The 21,816-nt window shown below is 46.7% G+C and overlaps 1 protein-coding gene across 1 annotated transcript; it reads right to left on the minus strand.

Annotated features, from left to right (window-relative positions):
• Nucleotides 1–543: 543 nt before the first annotated feature.
• FABP1 (fatty acid binding protein 1) lies at nt 544–7,619 on the minus strand. The gene is made up of 4 exons (XM_029083460.2): nt 7,466–7,619; nt 4,604–4,776; nt 3,193–3,285; nt 544–675 (listed from the first exon to the last, which is right to left on the minus strand). The coding sequence occupies exons 1-4, from the start codon at nt 7,530–7,532 to the stop codon at nt 625–627; spliced, it is 384 nt and encodes a 127-aa protein (XP_028939293.1). The 5' UTR covers nt 7,533–7,619; the 3' UTR covers nt 544–624.
• Between the last annotated feature and the right edge of the window lie 14,197 nt (nt 7,620–21,816).

A 21,816-nucleotide genomic window follows, 5' to 3' on the forward strand; every position in this document is an offset into this window, starting at 1 on the left:
TTTGGTAGAAAAATGATCCCGTGACTCACCCAAAGTTAAGTATCTCCTGCGTTTGAACCAAGTCTGATGTGGACTAGTGTTTATGGGAGGTTGGAGTGGGAAGGTCTACTTCTTGGAGCAGCAGATTCTGGGGGCGCTCCATAGTCCTGGGACCCCCTGAAGCCCGATTACTCTGGGGAGCTGAGTGAGTTCCAGTCCTCCCAATGCCCAGAGTTCAGGTTGTTCTTTATTGCGTATTTGTTGTGTCTCGTTCCGTGACCCTCTAGACTGTAAACTCTTTGTGAGCAGGGAATCTGTCTCTTAGTGTTATAGTGTACTCTTCCAAGGGCTCTGCACACAGTAGGCACTAAATAAAGGCAATCGAGTGACCCTGCCATCCAACTTTGTTTGGGATCCCCTAGGGTAATCCTGGGTCCCCTAAACAGTAGCCTGAATCCCCAGGAACTTCAGAAGTCGATTCCGCTAGCTCAATCCTCTTTCTCACTTGTCTGCCCTAAATTTAACACCAATGTCCCTGACTTCAGTACAGCCAAGGGCGGATGATAGATTTTGTTACAGTTTTCAAACTGTAGTTTTTATTGTAAACATGCCATTAAATGAAGAGTTGATGAGAAGAAATCAGGCTCAGATTCTCTTGCTGATTCTCTTGAAGGTGATGTCCCCCAGGGTCATGGTCTAAAGAACAGACAAAAGTTACAAAATTATTCGTCTCATAGTGAGGGTTTTATGCATTGTAAGTATCAGAAATAGACTCACAGTACATTTGATGGTTTAATATGAACATTTTAGTTTGAAAAATTTCCTCAATCAGAGGTATTTATGAGTGCTTATTGTGAGCAGAGTATTGTACTGAGCGAAAATTCTGCGTAGCAGAAGATGTGATACCAAAACATTATCCAATAATTAATGGGCTATAGGAAGGGCAAATATTTAGTATTCTACACTAGAGATGTTAAATTTCAGTTTGGAAACACAGGGTATTGGTTGCAATCTAACTTCATTGATCCTGTGTTCATGAAAAGAGTCAGGACTTGGGTCACTTAAAAATGGGACGAAGGGCCTGAATGAGATGTAACCTCTTACAAGAAACCTCCGGTAACCTAGGCCTTAAAGACTTAGAGCTTTCAGTGTCATTTCAAAAACCTGTCACAACAGTAGAAGACAAGATCAGTCAATCAGTCAATGAAACTTACTGAGCGCTTACTGTGTGCAGAGCGCTCTAGTAAGCCCTTGGGAGAGTACTATGTAACAGAGTTGGTAGACACATTCCCTGCCCCGAAGGAGCTTATCGTCTAAAGGGTCAGTAAGTCTCCAGTTTTTAAATTCCCTAAAAACAGTTTTTTAATTTACATCTTTTGCATAGAGGCACATGTGTTGGAGGTTGGAGCGGATTTTTAGGTTTATTTTCTATGGGGTTGGGGCAAAAATTGAAATTCTTTTGTTTATTTGCTGCAGACAGCCCCTGTTGGACTTGTGGCTAGTCATCGGGGGAGAAAGAGAGGAGGGAAATGGCTGTGGATGGGGTGGCTTCAGTGGGGGGCCTGGAAAATAGGGAAGGGGACCATTACATATTGACGGCTTAGTGGATAGAGCACGGGGTCTGGGAGTCAGAAGGTCATGGGTTCTAATCCCAGCTCCACCACTTGTCTGCTGTGTGACCTTAGGCAAGTTATTTCAATTCTCTGTGCCTCATCTGTATGGGGCTCGAGACCACGAGCCCACGTGGGACAGGGACTGCGTCCAACTCAATTTGCTTGTATCCACCCCAGCGCTTAGTACAGTGCCTGGCATATAGTAAACAGTAGTAGGGGTAGTAATAGAGTAGTTGTGGTAGAATTTATAATATGGTGGTAGTAATAGAGGAAATAGTAGTTGCCGTGAGAATAGGAATAGCAGTAGAAGAAGAGTAGTTATGGGAGTAGTATTTATAGTATGGTAGTGGTAATAATAATAATAATACTAATGGTATTTATTAAATGCTTACTATGTGCCAAGCCCTGTTCTAATAATAATGATAATGGCACTTGTTAAGCGCTTACTATGTGCCAAGCCCTCTTCTAAGCACTTGGGGTAGATACAAGCTTATCAGGTTGTACCACGTGGGGATCCCAGTCTTAATCCCCATTTTCCAGATGAGGTAACTGAGACCCAGAGAAGTGAAGCGACTTGCCCAAAGTCACACAGCTGGCAAGGGGCGGAGCCGGGATTAGAACCCACGACCTCTGACTCCCAAGCCTGGGCTCTTTCCACTACTACTCCGGGAATAGCAGTATAGTAGCATTCATTCCTTGTCGTACTTATTGAGCGCTTACTGTGTGCAGAGCACTGGACTAAGCGCTTGGAATGGACGATTGGGCGACAGATCGAGACCATCCCTGCCCAGTGACGGGCTCACAGTCTAAACGGGGGAGACGGACAGCAGAGCAAAAGAGAACAAAACCAAAAAGACACCACCATCAAGATAAATAGAATCGTGGAGATATACACCTCATTAACAAAATTGTGGTAGTAGTATTTATAGTATAATAATGTTGGTATTTGTTAAGCGCTTACTATGTGCAGAGCACTGTTCTAAGCGCTGGGGTAGATACAGGGTCATCAGGTTGTCCCACATGAGGCTCACAGTCTTAATCCCCATTTTACAGATGAGGTAACTGAGGCACAGAGAAGTGAAGTGACTTGCCCACAGTCAGCTGGATTTGAACCCATGACCTCTGACTCCCAAGCCCGGGCTCTTTCCACTGAGCCACGCTGCTTCTCTCTGTATGACAGTGGGGGGGGTGGGGGGGTAGTAATAATAATGATGATGATGGCTTTGTTAAGCGCTTACTGTGTGCAAAGCACTGTTCTAAAGTAGTGGGAGTGATAGTAATAATAGTATTTGTTGTAGTAATAGTACTAATAATTATTCTTGGAGGAGATCGTTAAGAATATCTTCCAAGATAAGGAAAAGTTTGTCAGCTCAGCCTGCTTTGCGGGATTTCTCCAGGCTGCGGGTGGTTTCTGAGCCACCCAGAGGGCCGCCCTGAAGGAGGAGGGTCCCTCTGACCCACATTTCTTCAGGGCTGTAGTCTGAACCAGAAGCTCAGAGAGGACTGGCAACTGCCCAGGCCGCTGGGCCTCACATTTCTCTTCTCCCTAGGACTCTGCCGCCGAGAAGCCCACCGCCCCCGCCCCGGGGTTGCAACTCACGTTGGTGATGGTGTCTCCGCAGAGCTCAGTCACGGATTTGATGCCCTTGATGTAGGTCACCAGCTTGTTGTCACCTTCCTTCTCCACGACGGTCTGAAAGGGGATGAAAAGGCCATTGGAGAAGGCTTTGTGGCCGTTGGACAAACGACTCCCCACCCTGGGCTCCGCGGACCATCCCTGCCCTTTGAGAGGTTAAAGATGTTCTTGCTGTGTAGACATTCCCATTTTCTCCCAGGAGGGTCATGCAATGGTTGGGTGAAAGCCACACACCCAGGACAAGCACTCTCTTTTTAATGGTAATAATAATAATAATAATAATGTTGGTATTTGTTAAGCGCTTACTATGTGCCGAGCACTGTTCTAAGCACTGGGGTAGACATAGGGGAATCAGGTTGTCCCACGTGGGGCTCACAGTCTTCATCCCCATTTTACAGATGAGGGAACTGAGGCACAGAGAAGTTAAGTGACTCGCCCACAGTCACACAGCCGACAAGTGGCAGAGCTGGGATTTGAACTCATGAGCCCTGACTCCAAAGCCCGTGCTCTTTCCACTGAGCCACGCTGCTTCTCACTGAGCCACGCTGCTTCTCACTGAGCCACGCTGCTTCTTTCTATGTCCCGTGCCATGAACTTAGCGCTGGGGTAGATACAAGATAATCACACAGGACATAGTTCCTGCCTCTCCTGGGGCTCCATCCTTCCCCATCCTCTGTCCTTCCTCATCCCTCATCTTCCATCCCTCCCCATCCTCAGTAACTCCTCCCCCCCATACTTTCCCATCCTCAATGGTATCAGTCAGTGGCACTTATCGAGCGCTCACTGTGTGCAGAGCCCTGAACCGAGCACTTGGGAGAGTACGATACGACAGAATTGGTGGACACGTTCCCCGCCGATGAAGCGCTTACATCCCTCTTCACCCTCCATCTCTCCCACATTCATGGATACTCAGCAGGGGTTGCTGTACCTATACCCGGTCTTGTCCCTCTCCGGATAGATTTGCAAGCTTCCCACTAGACTGTAAATTTCTTGAGGGAATAGGGATTATGTCTACCGACCCTACTGTATTGAACTCTCCCAAGTGCTTAATACAGTGCTCTGCACACAGTAATTGCTAAATAGCATTAATTGACGGGGTTGACCTTGGATCAGGAAGAAATCCAAGAAGGATGCTGAGCCTCCTAGCTTCCACCCCAGGAAGGTACTTTGCTCAACCCTTCCCGGGTGGTGGGAAGAGAATTGGACTGATGAGTCCGATTCTGGCTCCTTGGTTTGGCCTAAAATAATGGACATGTAGTATTGAGGCATGAAGGTAGTGACTGGGTTGGGTTTCTGCCACCGCCTTCGATTATCCAGGGGCCGGTGGTCCATTTTGGAGGTGATCTTGGCTTAGCTGGAGCTGGGGCTTTCTTACCTTGACTTTCTCTCCGGTCAGAGTCTCCAGCTCACATTCCTCTCCCAGGGTGAACTCGTTGACGAGCACCCTGGTGCCGGTGTTCAGGGACAGCTTGAAGTGGTTGCCGTTCTGCACGATCTCCGATACTCCCTTGAAGTCCTTCCCTTTCTGGATAATTTCATCAGGAACCCCTGATTGAAATAGAAACTGGGTCAGGAGGCAGGCGGAGAAGGAGGAGAGGAGCCAGGAGGGGGATGGAGGAAGCGTGGGAAGAGAAGTGGAGATTCAAAGTATCGGAGGGCTCAACTGGGTAATCCCAACCAAACCCAGCGAGACTGAACGGTTGGGTGGGAATTCTACATTCTGAATCCCAGGAGTCAGAAGGACCTGGGTTCTGATCCTGGCTCCTCCACTTGTCTGCTTTGTGACCTTGGGCAAGTCACTTAACTTCTCTGGACCTCAGTTACCTTATCTGTGTTCAACCTGATTAGCTTGCATCTACACCAGTGCTTAGAACAGTGCTTGACACATAAGCGCTTAACAAATACCATTATCATCATCACAGGGGAAAGGCCTAAGGAAGGCTTGAGAGCAGAAAGCTTAGAGAAGGGACCACTGATTTGTTTTCTGCTCTTTCTCCCATGGAATAATAATAATAACTGTGGTATTTGTTAAGCACCTGCTATGTGCCAGGCCCTGTTCTAAGCACTGGGGTAAGTACAAGCTAATCGGGTTGGACACAGTCCCTGTGCCACAGAAGGCTCACAGTCTTAATTCTCCATTTTACAGATGAGAGAACTGAGGCCCAGAAAAGTGAAGTGACTTGCCCCAGCAGACAAATGGCATAGTGGGATTAGAACCCAGGTCCTTCTGACTCCCAGGCCCATGCTCTAGCCACTAGACCGTGCTGCTCCCTGTGAGTGCAACCCCTAACTCTGCACGGACCCTTGCCTTCCTGGGATTTTTTTTAAGGTGTCATGGCCTGCTTAACATCCTCATCCACCCCTCTAATTAATTCATTAATTGTGATATGTGCTAAACACCTACTGTGTTCCAAGCACCATACTGAGCACTGAGGTAAGTACAAGATAATCAGGTTGGACACATTTCCCATCCCACATGGGGCTTAGAGTCCAAGTAAGAAGGGGTAGGATTTAATTTCCATATTACAGATGAGGAAACGGAAGCAAAGGAAAGTTAAGTGACTTACGCAGGGTCACAGACAAGACAGGTGGCAGAGCTGGAATTAGAAACCAGATCCTCTGACTCCCAGACTCATTCTCTTTTCACTAAGCCATGCTGCTTCCCCTTGACATCTTTATCCTCCTCTCAGAACCTCTTCCCTGCCCTTGTTTGGAGTGGATTCCAATGCTCTTTGTCAGCGACCTGTAGATTTGACTGAAACTGCTCCTCTAAATTCACTCAGATGGACTTGCCTGAAAAAGTCCACCAGACAGTTGGACTCCGGGCCTTTTGGAGCCAGCCTTATTTGAGTCTCAGGTCACCTAGAGCGACTGAGGGTTGAGAGGTCCAGGCAGTGGCTTTCAATGGACAAGCCACTTAACTTCTCTGTGACTCACTTTCCTCATCTATAAAATGGGGATTAAGACTGTGAGCCCCATGTGGGGCAGGGACTGTGTCTAATCCGATTATCTTGTATCTACCCCAGCGCTTAGTTCAGTGCGTGGCACATAGGAAGTGCTTAACAAATACCATAACTATTTCAATGATGGAGTGAGAGTCCCTGAGAGAGACAGGGATGATAAGTGCTAGCCCTAAGGATAGTCGTTCAATCATATTTATTGAGCACTTACTGTGTGCAGAGCACTGTACTAAGCGCCAGAGAGAGTACAGTATAACAATAAACAGGTACATTCGCTGCTCACAGCGATTTTATGGTTTAGAGGATATGGTTTGTGGTGCTCAGAGGCCTAGTTCCCAGAGGTCTAGAGAAGCTCACTGACTCGAGTAAGTGCTCAATAAATGCAATTGGATGAATGAATGATTGAATGAATGAACACCTCAAGGCTAAGAGGGACCCTGTCACTGCCCCAAGATAAAGGGACCTGTGCTCACCCAGCTCAGCAGATGAGACTCCTGTTTTGTAACTCTCCCAGAGAGGAGAGCCCTCAGCCTCCTCTGGAAAACCATATCTAACAAAGCTTGCTGTCAGGAAGTCCTTCCTTATGTCTAACCCTCAGCCAACGAGCCCCAAATCCAGACATTGAGAAACCACTGAGGCCTGGAGTCCCCCAACTTGGGGCAGCTATTTCCTCAGGTTGGGAAATTTTTCTGATCCCTGGGGACCTTCTGATCCCTAATCCCCAGGGGCCTTGACCGAAGTCTGGAATCATTTCCTGGTACAGATTGGTTTTTTTTTTTTTTGCCTTCAAAGAAGGAGCATGGCTTAGTAGATAGAGATAGACCTGGGTTCTAAATCCCGCTTTGCCACTTGTCCAATTGTCTGCTGTGTGACCTGGGGCAAGTCACTCGCTTCTCTGTGCCTCAGTTACCTCATCTGTAAATTGGGGATAAAGACTGTGAGCCCCCATGTGGGACATAGTCTGTGTCCAACCTGATTAGCTTCTATCTGCCCCAGCACTTAGTAGAGTGCCTGGCACATGGTAAGCGCTTAACAGATACCATAAAGAAAACCACTTCAAAGACAATACTCTACTTAAGGGGCAGTCCACTGCCACCAAATTCAATTCCAAAGCACCAGCAAGAGTGGGCTGTCTTGGAAGGAGAGAGGAAAGTCAAATGCAAGATTTCCAAGCCAGTGGGTGATGCACTCCTCTCATTAAGCTGCTGTATTCTAGGCAACCTGTAAAGCAAAATTCAGGGTCAGGGGTCGGGGATTTTTTTTTTTCAGCCACTCACCGATAGCCTTCATGAAGACTTCAAAATTATCTTGGCTCTGGACCTGGTATTTGCCCGAGAAGCTCATGGTGAAGGTTCTTCTGTTCACACCACGGGAGAGAAGATGTCTTGGCAGAAGCCTGAGCCTAGGCTTTATAGAACCCCTTCCACCCTAATTGTTGGTTCGGTGATGCAATAGCTTTGTGGATTGGCTCAAACATTTACTCACCCTGGAGCAAAGGTCAGTGATAAAAAGAGTAGGAGGCAGATCATGGGGTGTGTACAGTACCGCTCTGTCCACTTTGACCAAGAGCAGTAAGCTTTCCAACCAAAGCATCGACTCTGCCTTGAGCTGGGGTTGGGGTTGGGGCTGTGGAGAAGTTGTAAACCGGGCACATTTTGCAGAAGCTGGTCAGGAGGAAACCACTTTAATGCCCAGTGCTTCTATTGTTGCGGAGGGCACAGGAGGGCAAGGAGGACAGGGGATCTTGTTTGTTTCTTTGACATTTGAGGGGTCAACATTCATTCCGTCCACCGTATTTATTGAGGGCTTGTTGTGTGCCGAGCACTGTACTAAGCGTCTGGGAGAGTGCAGGGTAGCAACGAACAGACACATTCCCTGCCCACAAACAAGCTCTTGGGGCTTGTTGGATGGATTGATGTCAAGGGGAGCAGCATGGCATGGTGGATAAGGCACAGGCCTGGGAGTCAAAAGAACCTGGGTTCTAATCCCAGCTCTGCCAATTGCTTTGCTGGGTGACCTTGGGCAAATCATTTAACTTCTCTGGGCCTCAGTTCACTCATCTGTCAAATAGGGATACCTGTTCTCTCTCCTACTTAGACTGTGAGATCCATGCAGAACAGGGACTATGTCCCACCTAATTAACTTGTACCTTTCCCAGCGCTTAGAAAAGTGTTTGACATGTAATAGCACTTAACAAATACCATAAAATAAAATTAAACGGGGGTAGAAAAGTTGGGATCTTTCACCCTTCCAGGAGGACTGGTTGTCTTGAGGACTTAGTAACAGCCAAGATATTCTGGAGCGACTTCGCCACATACCTTAATGGGCCCACAAAATATAATGATAACGGTGCTAGTTGTTTAACACTGCTCTAAGCCCTGGGCTAGATACAAGATAATCAGGTTGGACAGAGTTCCTGTCCACATGGGGCTTCAAGTCTAAGCAGAAGGGAAAACAGGTTTTGAATCCCCATTATACCGATGAGGAAATTGAAGCCTGGAGGAGTGAAGTGACTTCCCCAAGGTCACACAGCAGACAAGTGACGGAGCTGGGATTAGAAGCCAGGTCCTTCTGACTCCCAGGCCCGTGCTCTCTCCTCTAGGCCACGGTCTTTCTCTGAGCCTCCTCTACCAGGCCTCCTTTCCTCCTGAGGCGGTAACTCTGCTCAGTTGGCACCAGATCTTTCTTGAAACACAGCAAGTCCCTGGAGCTTGATATGCAGAGGAAGACGGTTGAACCTCGAAGCACCTTTTCACCTTGAGAAAATGGGTCTGGAGGATGGCAGCTTCTGGATCTCAGGGTATCATGGGATCTGGACCCCTTTCAGTTCCTTCCTTCCAGTAATAATGATAATAATAATAATAACCACCAGGAGCACAAAGTGCAAGGTTTGGTTCCTCCCACCTGAAATAATGATCAGCTCCCTTTGTTTCAAATAAAGTGCTCGGCACTTGGGGGATAAGCATATGAAACAATTACAGAATGAAGAATGGGTAAAAGAAGCCAGCATTTGCACTTACGGTCAGCTTTCCTCACTTGGCTCTCCTCTGCTTTTCATCATCTAAAGTGTCTTAAGAGAGGCAGAATGGTCTAGCGGATAGACCATGAGCCTGGGTGTCAGAAGAATCTGGGTTCTAATCCCAGCTCCACCACTCGTCTGCTATGTGACCTGGACACCTTCTCTGGGCCTCAGCTACCTCATCTGAAAAAAGGGGATTAAGATCGTGAAGGCCTATGCGGGACGGGAATTATGTCCAATGTAATTAACCAGTATCTACCCCCAGCTCTTAGTACATCGCCTGGCGCATAATGACGCTAAACAAACACCATTGAAGAAACAGTGTCACCGCTAGCAACATGTCTTCGAAGGGTCCCTTCTTTCCCCTCTAGACTATAAGCTCCTTGAGGACAGGAAGGAAATGTATGTACCAAATCTGTTGTACTGGACTCTCCCAAGCGCTTAGAAGCAGCGTGGCTCAGTAGAAAGAACATGGGCTTGGGAGTCAGAGGTCATGGGTTCAAATCCCGGCTCAGCCGCTTGTCAGCTGGGTGACTTTGGGCAAGTTACTTAACTTCTCTGTGCCTCAGTGACCTCATCTGTAAAATGGGGATTAAGACTGTGAGCCCCACTTGGGACAACCTGATCGCTCCGTATCCTCCCCGGCACTTAGAACAGTGCTCTGCACATAATAAACGCTTAACAAATGCCATTATTATAATAACAATACTCTGCACACACTGGGAGCTCAATAAATACCATGGGGAGTGTTTGCATTCAGTAAATAGATGGTTATGGTTTCGGTGCACTTCACTGTTACTTGATCCAGTAGAGAAGCAGCGTGGTCTAGTGAATAGAACACAGTCCTGGGAGGCAGAAGGGACTGGGTTCTAATCCTGCCTCTGCCGCTCTTTGGCTGTGTAACCTTGGGCAAGTCACGTCACTTCTCGGTGCCTCAGTTCTTTCATCTGTAAAATGGGGATTGACTATGAGTCCCGTGTGGGACACGGGCTGTGTCCAACCTGTCTTGTATCTACCCCAGAGCTCAGTACAGTGTCCGGCACGTTGTAAGGCCTAAACAGGTACCATTAAAAAAAAATTCAAACTCTATTACATAGGAAGTAGGAACTGGTGTAGAAGGGACACAAGGATTGGTATGAAAGGAGGAGAGGACTTGTTTCAGGATCCCATACCACTCCCTGAGTATGCCAGTCCTGGAATCAAAGTCTCCCAAGGTCAAACATGTCTGGTAGTAAACAGTTCATCCCAAACTGAACCACGCTCCTCATCCTCCTTCTGGTCTGGAAAAGGAAGAATTAAACCGACCCAGATTTAAATGTCAGTGTTTAGAACAGTAGGTGAATTTGAGAATCCCCTGGTAAGTAATACTAACTGTCCATTGATTAAGCACTTACCATGTGCCAAGCCCCGTACTAAGCTCTGGAGTAGACAGATAATCAGATCAGACATAGACACTGTCCCCCATGGGACTTATAGTCTAAGGGGGAGGGAAAACAGGTTTTGACTTCCCGTTTTACAAATGAGGAAACTGAGGCATGGGGAAGTTAAGTGGCTTGCCCAAGGTCACATAATTGGTGGAGCTGGAACTAGAACCCGAGTCTATTGACAACCAGGCCGCCACGCAGACATGTGGTCACCCTGCTTGGAGAACTTTGGACCCATAAACCAATGAAAGGCTCACCGGGAGATAGCAATCTAATAAGTGGCATGGTAATAATTTAGTCAACCGTTTGATAGATCCCAAGCACCTGATTTTTCTAGGGATTCTTCTAATGTCACTCCTTTAACAGCCCTTGGTGACTGAACCAAATGCTCTTGCAATAGGGAAATAGCTGGAGAACCCAAAATGACATATAAAACTTGCTTTATTTGTTCTGAAGGAAACTGAGGGGGCGATGCTCGCAACAGTGAGAAATCGCTTGGATCAAAGTTGAATTCTGAGCTCCACCAAGTAACTTAATGACTGAGTGACCTTGAGTTGTGGTCATTATTCAATATCTCTATGGTGTCTTTCATTCAGTGATCTCTAAGCAGGCTATGGGCCTTGATCTATCAACTCTGTTGTACTGGACTCTCCCAAGCACTTAGTACAGTACTCTGCACACAGTAAACACTCAATAATAATTGTAGTATTGGTTAAGCGCTTACTACTACTAACAATAATGATGGTATTTGTTAAGCACTTACTATGTGCCAAGCACTGTTCTAAGCACTGGGGTAGATACAAGCTAATCGGTTTGGACACAGTCTTTGTCCCACGTGGGGCTCACAGTCTTAATCCCCATTTTACAAATGAGGGAACCGAGGCCCAGAGAAGTGAAGCGTCTTGCCCAAGGTTACACAGCAGATAAGTGGCAGAGCCGAAATTAGAACCCACATCCTTCTGACTCCCAGGTCTGTGGTTTAGCCAATAGGCCATGCTGCTTCTCTATGTGCCAGGCACTGTTCTAAGCGCTGGGTTAGTTAGGTTGGACATAGTCCCTGTCCCACATAAGGCTCATAGTCTTAATCCCTATTTTACAGATGAGGAAACTGAGGCACAGAGAAGATAAGTGACTTGCCCAAGGTCACCCATCAGACAAGTGTTTGAGACGGGATTAAAACCCACGTCCTTCTGACTCCCAGGCCCGTGCTCTTTCCACTAGGCCAAGCTGTTGCTCAGTCCGTGGCAAGGATTGACTGAATCCATTATGCCCCCAGCTTGGATTCTCTGTTCATTCCTTCAGTCATATTTATTGAGCTCTTATTGCGTGCAGGGCACTGTACTAAGCACATGGGAGAGAAGAATACAACAGTAAACAGATACACTTCCAGTCTCTTGCCTTCTTGCAACTCCTCCCAAAATGTAACTTACTTCCAACAGCTCAAGCTGTCTCTAGCGATCGGAACAGTCTCCCCGCTTTTGTCTGCAAACCATTATCTTGCTCCCTAACCTCCCATCCCCAAATCCCTACCCTTCTCTACGGCTCAAGACCTTAATGTTTCAGGAATTGATTCATTAATTTAATGGTATTTAGTGAGCCCGGGGGAAGGTAAAAGATAATGAGGTTGGACACGGTCCCCATCCCTGGCTTGAGGTCTAAGGGGAAAAAAGAATAAAATCCCCCTTTTACAGATGAGGAAATCGAGGAGTGAAGTGACTTGCCCAAGGTCACACAGCCGGCAATCGGCAGAGCCAGGATTAGACCCTGGGTCTCCTGACTCCTAGGCCCATGCTCTTACCAGGAGGACACTTTCAGATAAACCCGAGTATCTGCACCATCCCGTGCTTCAAATCCTTCTGTGGTAGTGCTCCAGAGACAGAGGTTGAGAACTTTGATTCTGAGGAAACTTGAGGTCTCTCTGTGTCACACTGTAGGATAGTTCACACAAAGGAGTTTCTATCTGGCTAACTTCAAAGACCCCTTTGCAATTTTCACTCTTCTCTGATCATTTTTTTAAAAATGGTATTTTTCAGGCACCGTACTAAGCTCTGGGGTGGATTCAGAGCAAATCAGGCTGGACACCATCCCTGTCTCTCATGGGGCTCCCAGTCTTAATCCCCATTTTACAGATGAGGGAACCGAGGCCCAGAGAAGTGACGTGACTTGCCCAAGGTCACACAGAAGACAAGTGGCAGATCTGGGATTAGAACCCAGGTCCTTCTGACTCCCAGGCCCGGGCTCTAGACCACGCTGCTCATGCCCCCCAATTAGAGTTTCTTGATTTTCTCACCGTCCTCACATCATTTAATTCTTTCCCCCTTAGTAGCCACTCTGTGTGAATTTTATTTCAAATAACCACCTTCAGCTTTAATGATAATTAAATCATTCATTGCAACAGGCAAAGCAATGGGGTAGATACAAGGTTATGAGATTAGATACAACTTTTGTTCCACACAGGGTTCACAATCTATTCTACCTCCATGTGAAAGAAATAATTAAACACAATCCGATTTAAATGTCAGTGTTTAAAGGAACCGAGTCCCGGAGATTGACAGACTGACGGATTAACATCAACAATGTTTTTTACTCTGTGCAGAGCACTGTACTGAGGAAAATATACATGGGAGAGCACGATTGAATAAGCAGGCACGATTGAATAAGCAGACAGGAGCTTACAGTGTACTGGGGAAGTCAGTCGTTATAATGATTTTTTAATGCAGGGAAGCCTTATCTGTAACTCAGCAGAGTTTTATAATTGAAGTAATATACCAAGGTTGATTGGTACAATCATGGCTACTGTATGATTATTGCCTGATGGAGGGAACCAGGTGGAGGATCAGAGTCTGTCAGACTGCCTTCCCTCCCAACTTTATCAGCTGTGTGACTGTGGGCAAGTCATTTAACTTCTCTGTGCGTCAGTTACCTCATCTGTAAAATGGGGATTAAGTCTGTGAGCCCCACATGGGACTACCTGATTAGCTTGTATCTACCCCAGCGCTTAGAACGGTGCTTGGCACATAGTAAGCACATAACAGATATCATTATTATTGGTATTAAGCCTTTGTGAGGACCGCGTAGGTTAACGTCTCCATGTCTCACATTCCCAGTTCTCGTGGGTTCCGAACGGTCGTGTAGATTGTCCCCTACCCTGGCGAGTTGACTGATGAGGACCCAATTTTAACTGAGTTTCCCCCCGAGACCACCTGGTTACAGCCCAAGTGAGGAAACCAAGGTTACTGTCGACTCCCCTCCTCAATGATACAGAGGCACAAGAACCAGCCAAACTTGCTGTCCGGTGCCATCATTCTGCCCCCGGTTGGAGTATGGCAAGCTGGGATAGGGAGTCACCATGGCAAAAAAGGAGCATGTTCAGGGCGATGGGAGGGGTCAGACTGGACCCCTGGGACCCTTGGAAAATCCGAGCAGTTTACAGAGGTTTCCTTATTTCTACTGCAGCCTAGCGGATAGAGCACGGGCCTGGGAGTCAGGAGAACTTGGGTTCTAATCCCGGCTCTGACACTTGTCTGCTGTGTGACCTTGGGCAAGACACTTCACTTCTCTGGGCCACAGTTACCTCATCTGTAAAATGGGGATTAAGAGTGTGAGCCCCATGTGGGACAGGGACTGTGTCCAGCCTCATTTCCTTGTGTCCACTCCAGTGCTCAGTATAGTGCCTGGCATAGAGGAAGTGCTTACCAAATACCACTGTTATTATTACAATTATTACTATTGTTATTTTTACTATTATTATTGCTGCTCTCCCACTTGAATGCTACTGGCAAATGTGGTTCAGAGCCACAAAGAACAGCAGACTGAAATAAAGGCATTTCCGCTCTTCAGTGGACTCCCGGGTGGTGACTTGGGAATCAATCTAACCCTGGAGAGTGGACATATACAGTAAAACTTCTATAATGAATCTGAAAGGACCGATTTCAGGGGCGGCTTTGTCGGATAGAACTTGAAAAGGAATTCTGTCGTGAGGCAGCTCACCAGGACCGATAGAAAGCTTTGTTATTTGGAGGGTTGTTGGGTTCCAAGAAAAAAACAACAACCCTCCTACACCTTCTGGAGTTGTAGCTCAACAGGTAGATTGACAGATGGGCCCACCCCTTCAGGTTCTGTCTGGGGGAACCAATCAAAAGAAATGGCTCATGGTGGCCCATAAAGCACAGCTCTTTAACTGGTGGAAAATCATCAAATAAGGTGGCCCAGAAACTTAGCGAACCACAGCAACTGGTAGTTTAGTGCATCGGCAGACCTGTTTTGTCCCTACCTGAGGAGTCAGTGGCAACATGGAGCCAAAAAGTAGTGGCAGGAATAAGTTAGAGTAGCCCAGGCCACCCCTGGTGGCTCTTGAATTCACACTGCTGTTTCCTGACTGTCAGAAGGGCCCAGCTGCTAATAATAATAATAGTGCTGTACTTACTATGTGCCAAGCACTGTACTAAGCTTTGGAGCAAAGACAAGATAATCAGATCGGACGCAGGCCCTGTTGCACATGGAGCTCACAGGCGATGGGGGAGGGAGAGTAGATATTGAATTACCATTTTACAGAAGAAGAAACTGAGACACAAAGAAGGGAAGTGACTTGGCCGAGGTCGGACCAAAGGTAAGTGGCAGAGCCGGGTTTAGGACTCAGGTCCTCAGGCTCCAGGCCTGTGCTCTTTCTGCTGACCCCCGCTGCTTCACACATTCATGTGCCCCTGTTTCTGACTTTCTCGGGCTTGGCTTCGGGCTCCGATGTCTGAGTGTGAGCGCCTGTCTCTCTCTATGTCTTTCCGTATCTTGCCTTTTCCTTCCCTTCCCTCCCCTCCCTTATTTTCGGACGATTAGTCTAGTCCCCAGAGAACCTTGCCCCCACTCACTCTGGTCACTTTATCCTATTTATTTTGCTTCTGAAAATCACTATATAAACACTCTTTTGCAACTATTTTTATCCCTAGGGTTTGGGGAATCTGGTCACCTAGTTGTCCATGGCAACTACTTGGGAAATCCCGGATGACCTCACAGTTGATCACAGGTGAAGGCAAAATAGCTGGGAAAGGCTTGGCCACCCAACTCCCTCACTTCGTGCCAGAGGAACCTGGGGCTACAAGAAGTCTCCAAATTTGAGGAAGAACCCCATGTTCCTCCACCCTCCCCGCATAGAACAGGATCACAAGGGTCCCTTCCTCCCACTATCCTCCGACTCAATTCCACTCTGAATCTTCTGAAATTGTTTCCTCAAGAAAACTAAATTGATAAAATAAAATAAAAATGATATTTTTGCCATCCAAGGACATGGCTGCTTCTAGTGTGGAAGTGGAGCCATAGTATTTGCTCTAGCGGCAGCTCAGTCTAGTAGATAGTGCACAGGAGTGGAAGTCAGGACACCTGGGTCTTAATCCTGGCTCCACAACTTCACTGCTGTGTGACTTTGGACAAGTCACTTAATTTCTCTGTGTCTCAGTTTCCTCATCTGCAAAATGGGAATTAAATATCTGTTTTCCCTGTGTCTGATTTGATTATCCTGTAACTACCCCAGTGCTTGGCATAGGGTAAAAGCTTAATAAATACCATAATCATAAAATGTATTATTAAAATATAATTTATTATTATGATTATGCCCTCTGTTAGCCGGGATCAATCCCGAGCGAGTATAATGCACTGAGTCCTGACTTACCCCCATTTTACAGATGGAGAAATCAAGTCCATAGGAGGCCAACTCTTTAAGGCGAAAGGATCAGATAGCAATGCTGAGAACAGATGGGCACACAGTAAGCTCTCCATAAATACGATTGAATGAATGTAGTCAAGGGTGGCTTCAGTGTATTAACACCATTAGAGCATGTTATAAGCCCCACCCTCAGCTTCATTTCTACTTCACTGCCAGGAGAATGATGGGGAGGGGTCTGGAAGCAATTTTACTCTTAGCGCATACAAACATCGCTGACCCATAACGACAGAGAATGGGCTCGCCAATAGAAAACTTGCCACGTAGCAAACACGTCGTAAGTGCTTATAAACGCTATTATTATTGATTTTAATTAGGAATAATAATTCCCAACACTCCAATCAACCCAGCCCATCCTAAGCATGAAGGTACCTATATACTGCAAGTCAATGGTACATGTAGTTATTTATTTAGTCATCTGATCCTGGTATATTCCTGCTTATCTGTAATTTATTTTAATGTCTATGTCCCTGTTTAGAATGTAAGGTCCCTACAGGCAGGGATCATGCCTACCAACTCTATTATATTGTACTTTCCCAAGAGCTTAGTACAGTGCTCAGTGCTCTGCACACAATAAGTGCTCAGTAAATACGATCGAGTGATCGAATGATTGATTGGAAAGCTGCCAGATCTGAGGGCAGCAGCCACCCACAGCAGTGAGACTGTTGGGATCTGGTTTGTCTAAATACCAGGGCTCCTGGTGTCTGGTCTAATGCTGCCCGCTCAAGGAGAAGCAGCTTGGCCTAGTGGATAGAGCACGGCCTTGGGAGTCAGAAGGACCTGGGTTCAAAACCCGGCTCCTCCACTTGTCTGCTGTGTGACCTTGGGCAAATCACTTCACTTCTCTGCGCCTCAGTTATCTCACCTGTAAAATGGAGATTGAGACTGTAAGCCCCAGTGGCTCAGGGGCTCAGTACAGTGTCTGGCACAAAGTAAGCACTTGACAAATACCCAATTAATATTATTAAGGGGTTGCCGATGACTTGGTCCTGGATTCTGTAGGGTCTTCCTTCATCCCGGACTATCTGGGTCCCTGGTATACCCGAGCTAAACAGACCTTACGTGTCTCCTTTGCAGACAGACAGATCAACTCTGGGGTAACGTCACCCCAGCCCTGGAATCCCAGGGTTACTTTAAGCCCATTCAGTTTGGCTAGTCTGCTTTTCCAAGGTGACAGAAAAGAGTGCCGACTTCAAGAATCAATCAATCTTTTTTGGTGGAATTGTGACAGGGTAATGATTATTTAACTAAGCAAACAGAAGAAGAGATAAACTTATTCCTGAATCAAAGTTCAAGGGGCATTCCTATCCAGAAAAATGTCTTCCACTAAACCTCTAACAGATCATTTTGACCCCCATGAGGTGAGAAAGACTGATCAGACCAGGTGGCTCCAACCCGGCATCAAAATTAACATTCATTTGTGCCTGAAACCATAGACTCAGTCAGTTCTTGGACCGAGGGGACGTTCAAGCCCCAAAGCTTGGTTCCTGTGGGATTGACAGAGAGTGACTGTCAGTGGACTGTCAGTGACCTTTTTGTAAACTATGGACTGATATCACGCCGGGGCGGAAGGAACGTTTGTTCCGCTCTGGGCTTTCCACACAACCAATTGCTCAAGCCCCTACCCAGAAACCTGAGGCACTGACTAGAGCTCTTCTCAGTGGACAAACCTCCCTCTTGAGGCCTAGCATGAGATCGATCAGTCAGTCCATCAATCGATCGTATTTGCGATTTTGAAACGTTTTATGGGTTGATTATGGTTTGTGAGCGAATGCGTGAATGGGCCCCAATTCTGTAGAGAGCAAATTAGAAAAATTAGTTTAGCTCTACAGTTACCCTGCTGCAGCCTCAATAAAAATAACTAAAATCCGCAATTCTCTGGCAGCAGGAAGGGCTATTCTTGGGTGACTGGTGATCCTGGGAAGGTGGGTTCTGGACAGGCCCAGAAATCACTCCCAAGAAATTTGGGCAGGAGCACTTATAGGCCAGGTGATGGATACTTCCTCTCCTCTCTGTGTCACTCTGACACTTGGATCCGTAACCTTTAAGCACTTGCTATTCACCCCACCCTCTCGCCCTTGACACTTATGTTCATATCCGTAACCCATTTTAATCAATGATGCTTATTGAGCTCTTACTAAGTGCTTGGGAGAGTACAGTACTAGAGTCCCTCTAGACTGTGAGCTCCTTGTGAGCAGGGACTGCCTTTTTATTGCTATACTGTACTTTCCCAAGTGCTTAGTATAGCGCTCCGCACACAGTAAGCGATCAATAAATACAACTGAATGAATGCACAACAGAATAAGCCGACAGGTTCCCTGCCTTTAATTTCACCTTCTAAACTGACGCTCCTTATGGGCAGGGAAAGAGTGTCTCAACTCTGTTGCATTATATCTCTCAAATGCTTAGTACAGTGTTCTGCACACAGTAAGTGCTCAATAAATTCCATTGATTTGATTGATTGAGGTACAAACGCTCCTCTACTTTCTTCTTGCTGCTCTCCTAACTGGTTACAAATGACATTTTGCTTGCTCAGTCTGAGCTCTGAGCCAGAAAGTTGCGGTTCAGAGCCAGTAAGAGCCACAGAGGTTCAGCCTGGCCCCCATGGACTCACGTGGACATTGACCCAGGATCTCCTTGTTCTTTGGGGCTGCCAGGTATTGCCCTAGAGTTCATAGTATTTAGTGGCTAAAATACCTCCTAAAATACTGAACTCTGAGAAACATATGTCATGTCAAGTCAAATGTGAGCTGCAAAACAGGCAGGGAAATGCAGTGATGTCAGCTGGGCCATTTTTCAGGAGTACCTCAAATTCACCTGAACCCAGATTGTTTCTCTCAGGGGTTCCCGGCCCCCTCATTTGACTTTGTATTTCTCGCAAGGACCCTCCGGGCACGGGTACCACCGCTAAGATGAGGAACTCTATGGAAGTAGCAGTGAGGGAAGATGGCTAAGAGCTGAAAATAAAAAGAAGCAGCAGTGTGGCCTAGTGGAAAGAGGACAAGACTCAAAAATCTGGGTTCTTATCCTGGCTCCATTAGCTGCCGGCTGTGTACCCTTGTGCAAGTCACCTAACTGGTTTGCAATTTCCTCATCTGTAAAATGGGGCTTCGTTACCTCTCCTCCTCGGACTGTGAGAGCCTTATGAAGGACAGGGACTGTGTCTAATCTGAATATCTTGTATTCATCTCAGTGCTTAATAATAATAATGTTGGTATTTGTTAAGCGCTTACTGTATGCCGAGCACTGTTCTAAGCGCTGGGGTAGACACGGGGGAATCAGGTTGTCCCACGTGGGGCTCACAGTCTTGATCCCCCTTTTACAGATGAGGTAACTAAGGCACCGAGAAGTTAAGTGACTTGCCCAAAGTCACACAGCTGACGAGTGGCCGAGCCGGGATTCGAACCCATGAGCTCTGACTCCAAAGCCCGTGCTCTTTCCACTGAGCCACGCTGCTTAGCGAAGAGTAAGTGCTTAACAACTACCATTTTTAAAAGTATTCTTCATTAAGGCACCCTGGGCTAGGTTTTTTCTTTTTTTTATGGTATTTGTTAGGTGCTTTATGTGCCAGGCACTATACTAAGTGCTGGGGTAGATACAAGCTAGTCAGGTTGGACCCAGTCCATTTTTCTCCTGCCTGATTTCTTTAAGGTGTGGACTGATTTCTTTTAGGCCCTGAATTTTTTTGCCTGCACTGACTGGTATGACTGTTACTTTCCTTAGCATGGATGATGGTGATGAAGATGATGATGATGATTAACTCCTTGAGGGGGAGGTATCATGTCTACCAACTCTAGTGTACTCTCCTGAGTGCTTAGCACACTGCTCTGCACAGAGCGCTTAATAAATACCATTGTTCGATTGAGTAATAATGCCTTTGAATAAGCACTTACCATATACTGGATCAGACATCTGTTTATCAGAGCGGACACAGTCCCTGTCCCACACTGAGCTCACAATCCATTTTATCCCCATATTTAGGTGAGGAAATGGAAGTCCAGAGGGGATAAGCAACTTGCCCAAGGTCGGACAGCAGGCCAGTGGCAGAGCTGGGACTAGAACCCAGGCCTTCCGATTCCCAAACCCTTGTTTTTTTCCCTAGGCCATGGTTGCCCGGTAAATATTCACATGCAGTTCAAAAAATGAAGCTTCATGGCCTAGTGGATAGAGTAAGGGAATGGGACTCATGAAGATCTAGGTTCTAATCCCAACTTGACCATTTGTCTTAGGCAAATCACTTAGCTTCTCTGGGCCTCAGTTATCTCATCGTAAAATGGGGATTAAGACGAGGAGCCCCATGTGGGACAGGGACTGTGTCCAACCTGATTAGTGTGTATCCACCTCAGCGCTTAGTAGAAGCAGCATGGCTCACGGCACCGGCCTGGGAGTCAGAAGGTCATAAGTTCTAATACTGACTCCACCACTTGTCTGCTAGGAGACCTTGGGCAAATCACTGCACTGCTCTGTGCCTCAGTTACCTCATCTGTAAAATGGGGATTCAAAGTGTGAGCCTATGGGGGAGAGGGACTGTGTCCAACTTGACTAACTTGTATCTACCCCAGGATCTAGAGTGCTTGGCACATAGTAAGCGCTTAACAAGTACCATAATTATTACTACAGTGCCTGGCACATAATAAGCACTTAACAAATACCATATAAAATATACCTGATGCTAATGACTGTTTCTTGCATCACACAGTCAGCACGCACTGAGTTGCCCCTTGAAGTCCTGCTCTTGCCAAGATTCTCTTGGATTGGGCATCTGCCAACGGCATCCAAGCTGATTTTATTTTCTGTCACCTCCTTTTTGGGGAACGAACTTTGTCAGTCTCTTGGGTCAGTCAGGGCGAGCGCACTGGATCCTCTGATTGACCCAGTGCCAAAACTAGTGATAAATAAAGGGTTTCGGCCTGAGCTGAAAGTGGGCAAAGGGGCAGGAGGAGCGGGCACCATCTGGGATCAAGGGATTCTGTCCCGTGGGGCATATGAACTAGTTACAGGAGCCAAAGGAGAGGAAAGAGAATATCACCTCCCCATTCCACTTCCATAATACATCTGTCCAAGAAAAAGTAAGCCAGTCCATTCGGGCATGCTGCCCCGCTCAGCCTTTATGTGCTGGTTCTGATGTCCCATGCCGAGACAATAAGACAAGTGGAAAATAAAAACAGAAGAGAAAGCAGAAAACAAATATCTTAAAGTGAAAACATAAGAAGGGACCGGTCTGAGTGAGGAGTGTTCAGTTTGTGTGTCTTGATGGGATATTCCCTTGCTCCTCACCTCCCTGTCCACCACCATGACCAAATCCCTGCACCTACAGGAATGAGGCATAGGCAAAAGTTAGTTTAGTCTGGTTTAGAGTTCCCAAAACTCTTTCCTGCTCCTTATGGGCAATACAACTCTGTTGTTCTCTCTCAAACGCTTAGTACAGTGAACTTCACAGAGTAAACGCTTAATAAATAGGACCACTGATGA

The sequence above is a fragment of the Ornithorhynchus anatinus genome, chromosome 18 (assembly GCF_004115215.2).
Source record: "Ornithorhynchus anatinus isolate Pmale09 chromosome 18, mOrnAna1.pri.v4, whole genome shotgun sequence".
NCBI lineage: Eukaryota > Metazoa > Chordata > Mammalia > Monotremata > Ornithorhynchidae > Ornithorhynchus > Ornithorhynchus anatinus.

Bases quoted from the DNA above. Each gene is read 5' to 3' on its own strand.
- FABP1 (XM_029083460.2), bottom strand. From the start codon at position 7,532: ATGAGCTTCTCGGGCAAATACCAGGTCCAGAGCCAAGATAATTTTGAA. The intron at 3,286-4,603 runs GTAAGAAAGCCC...ATCCCCTTTCAG, and splicing joins TGACCGGAGAGAAAGTCAAG to ACCGTCGTGGAGAAGGAAGG. The intron at 676-3,192 runs GTGAGTTGCAAC...TCTGTTCTTTAG, and splicing joins GCGGAGACACCATCACCAAC to ACCATGACCCTGGGGGACAT.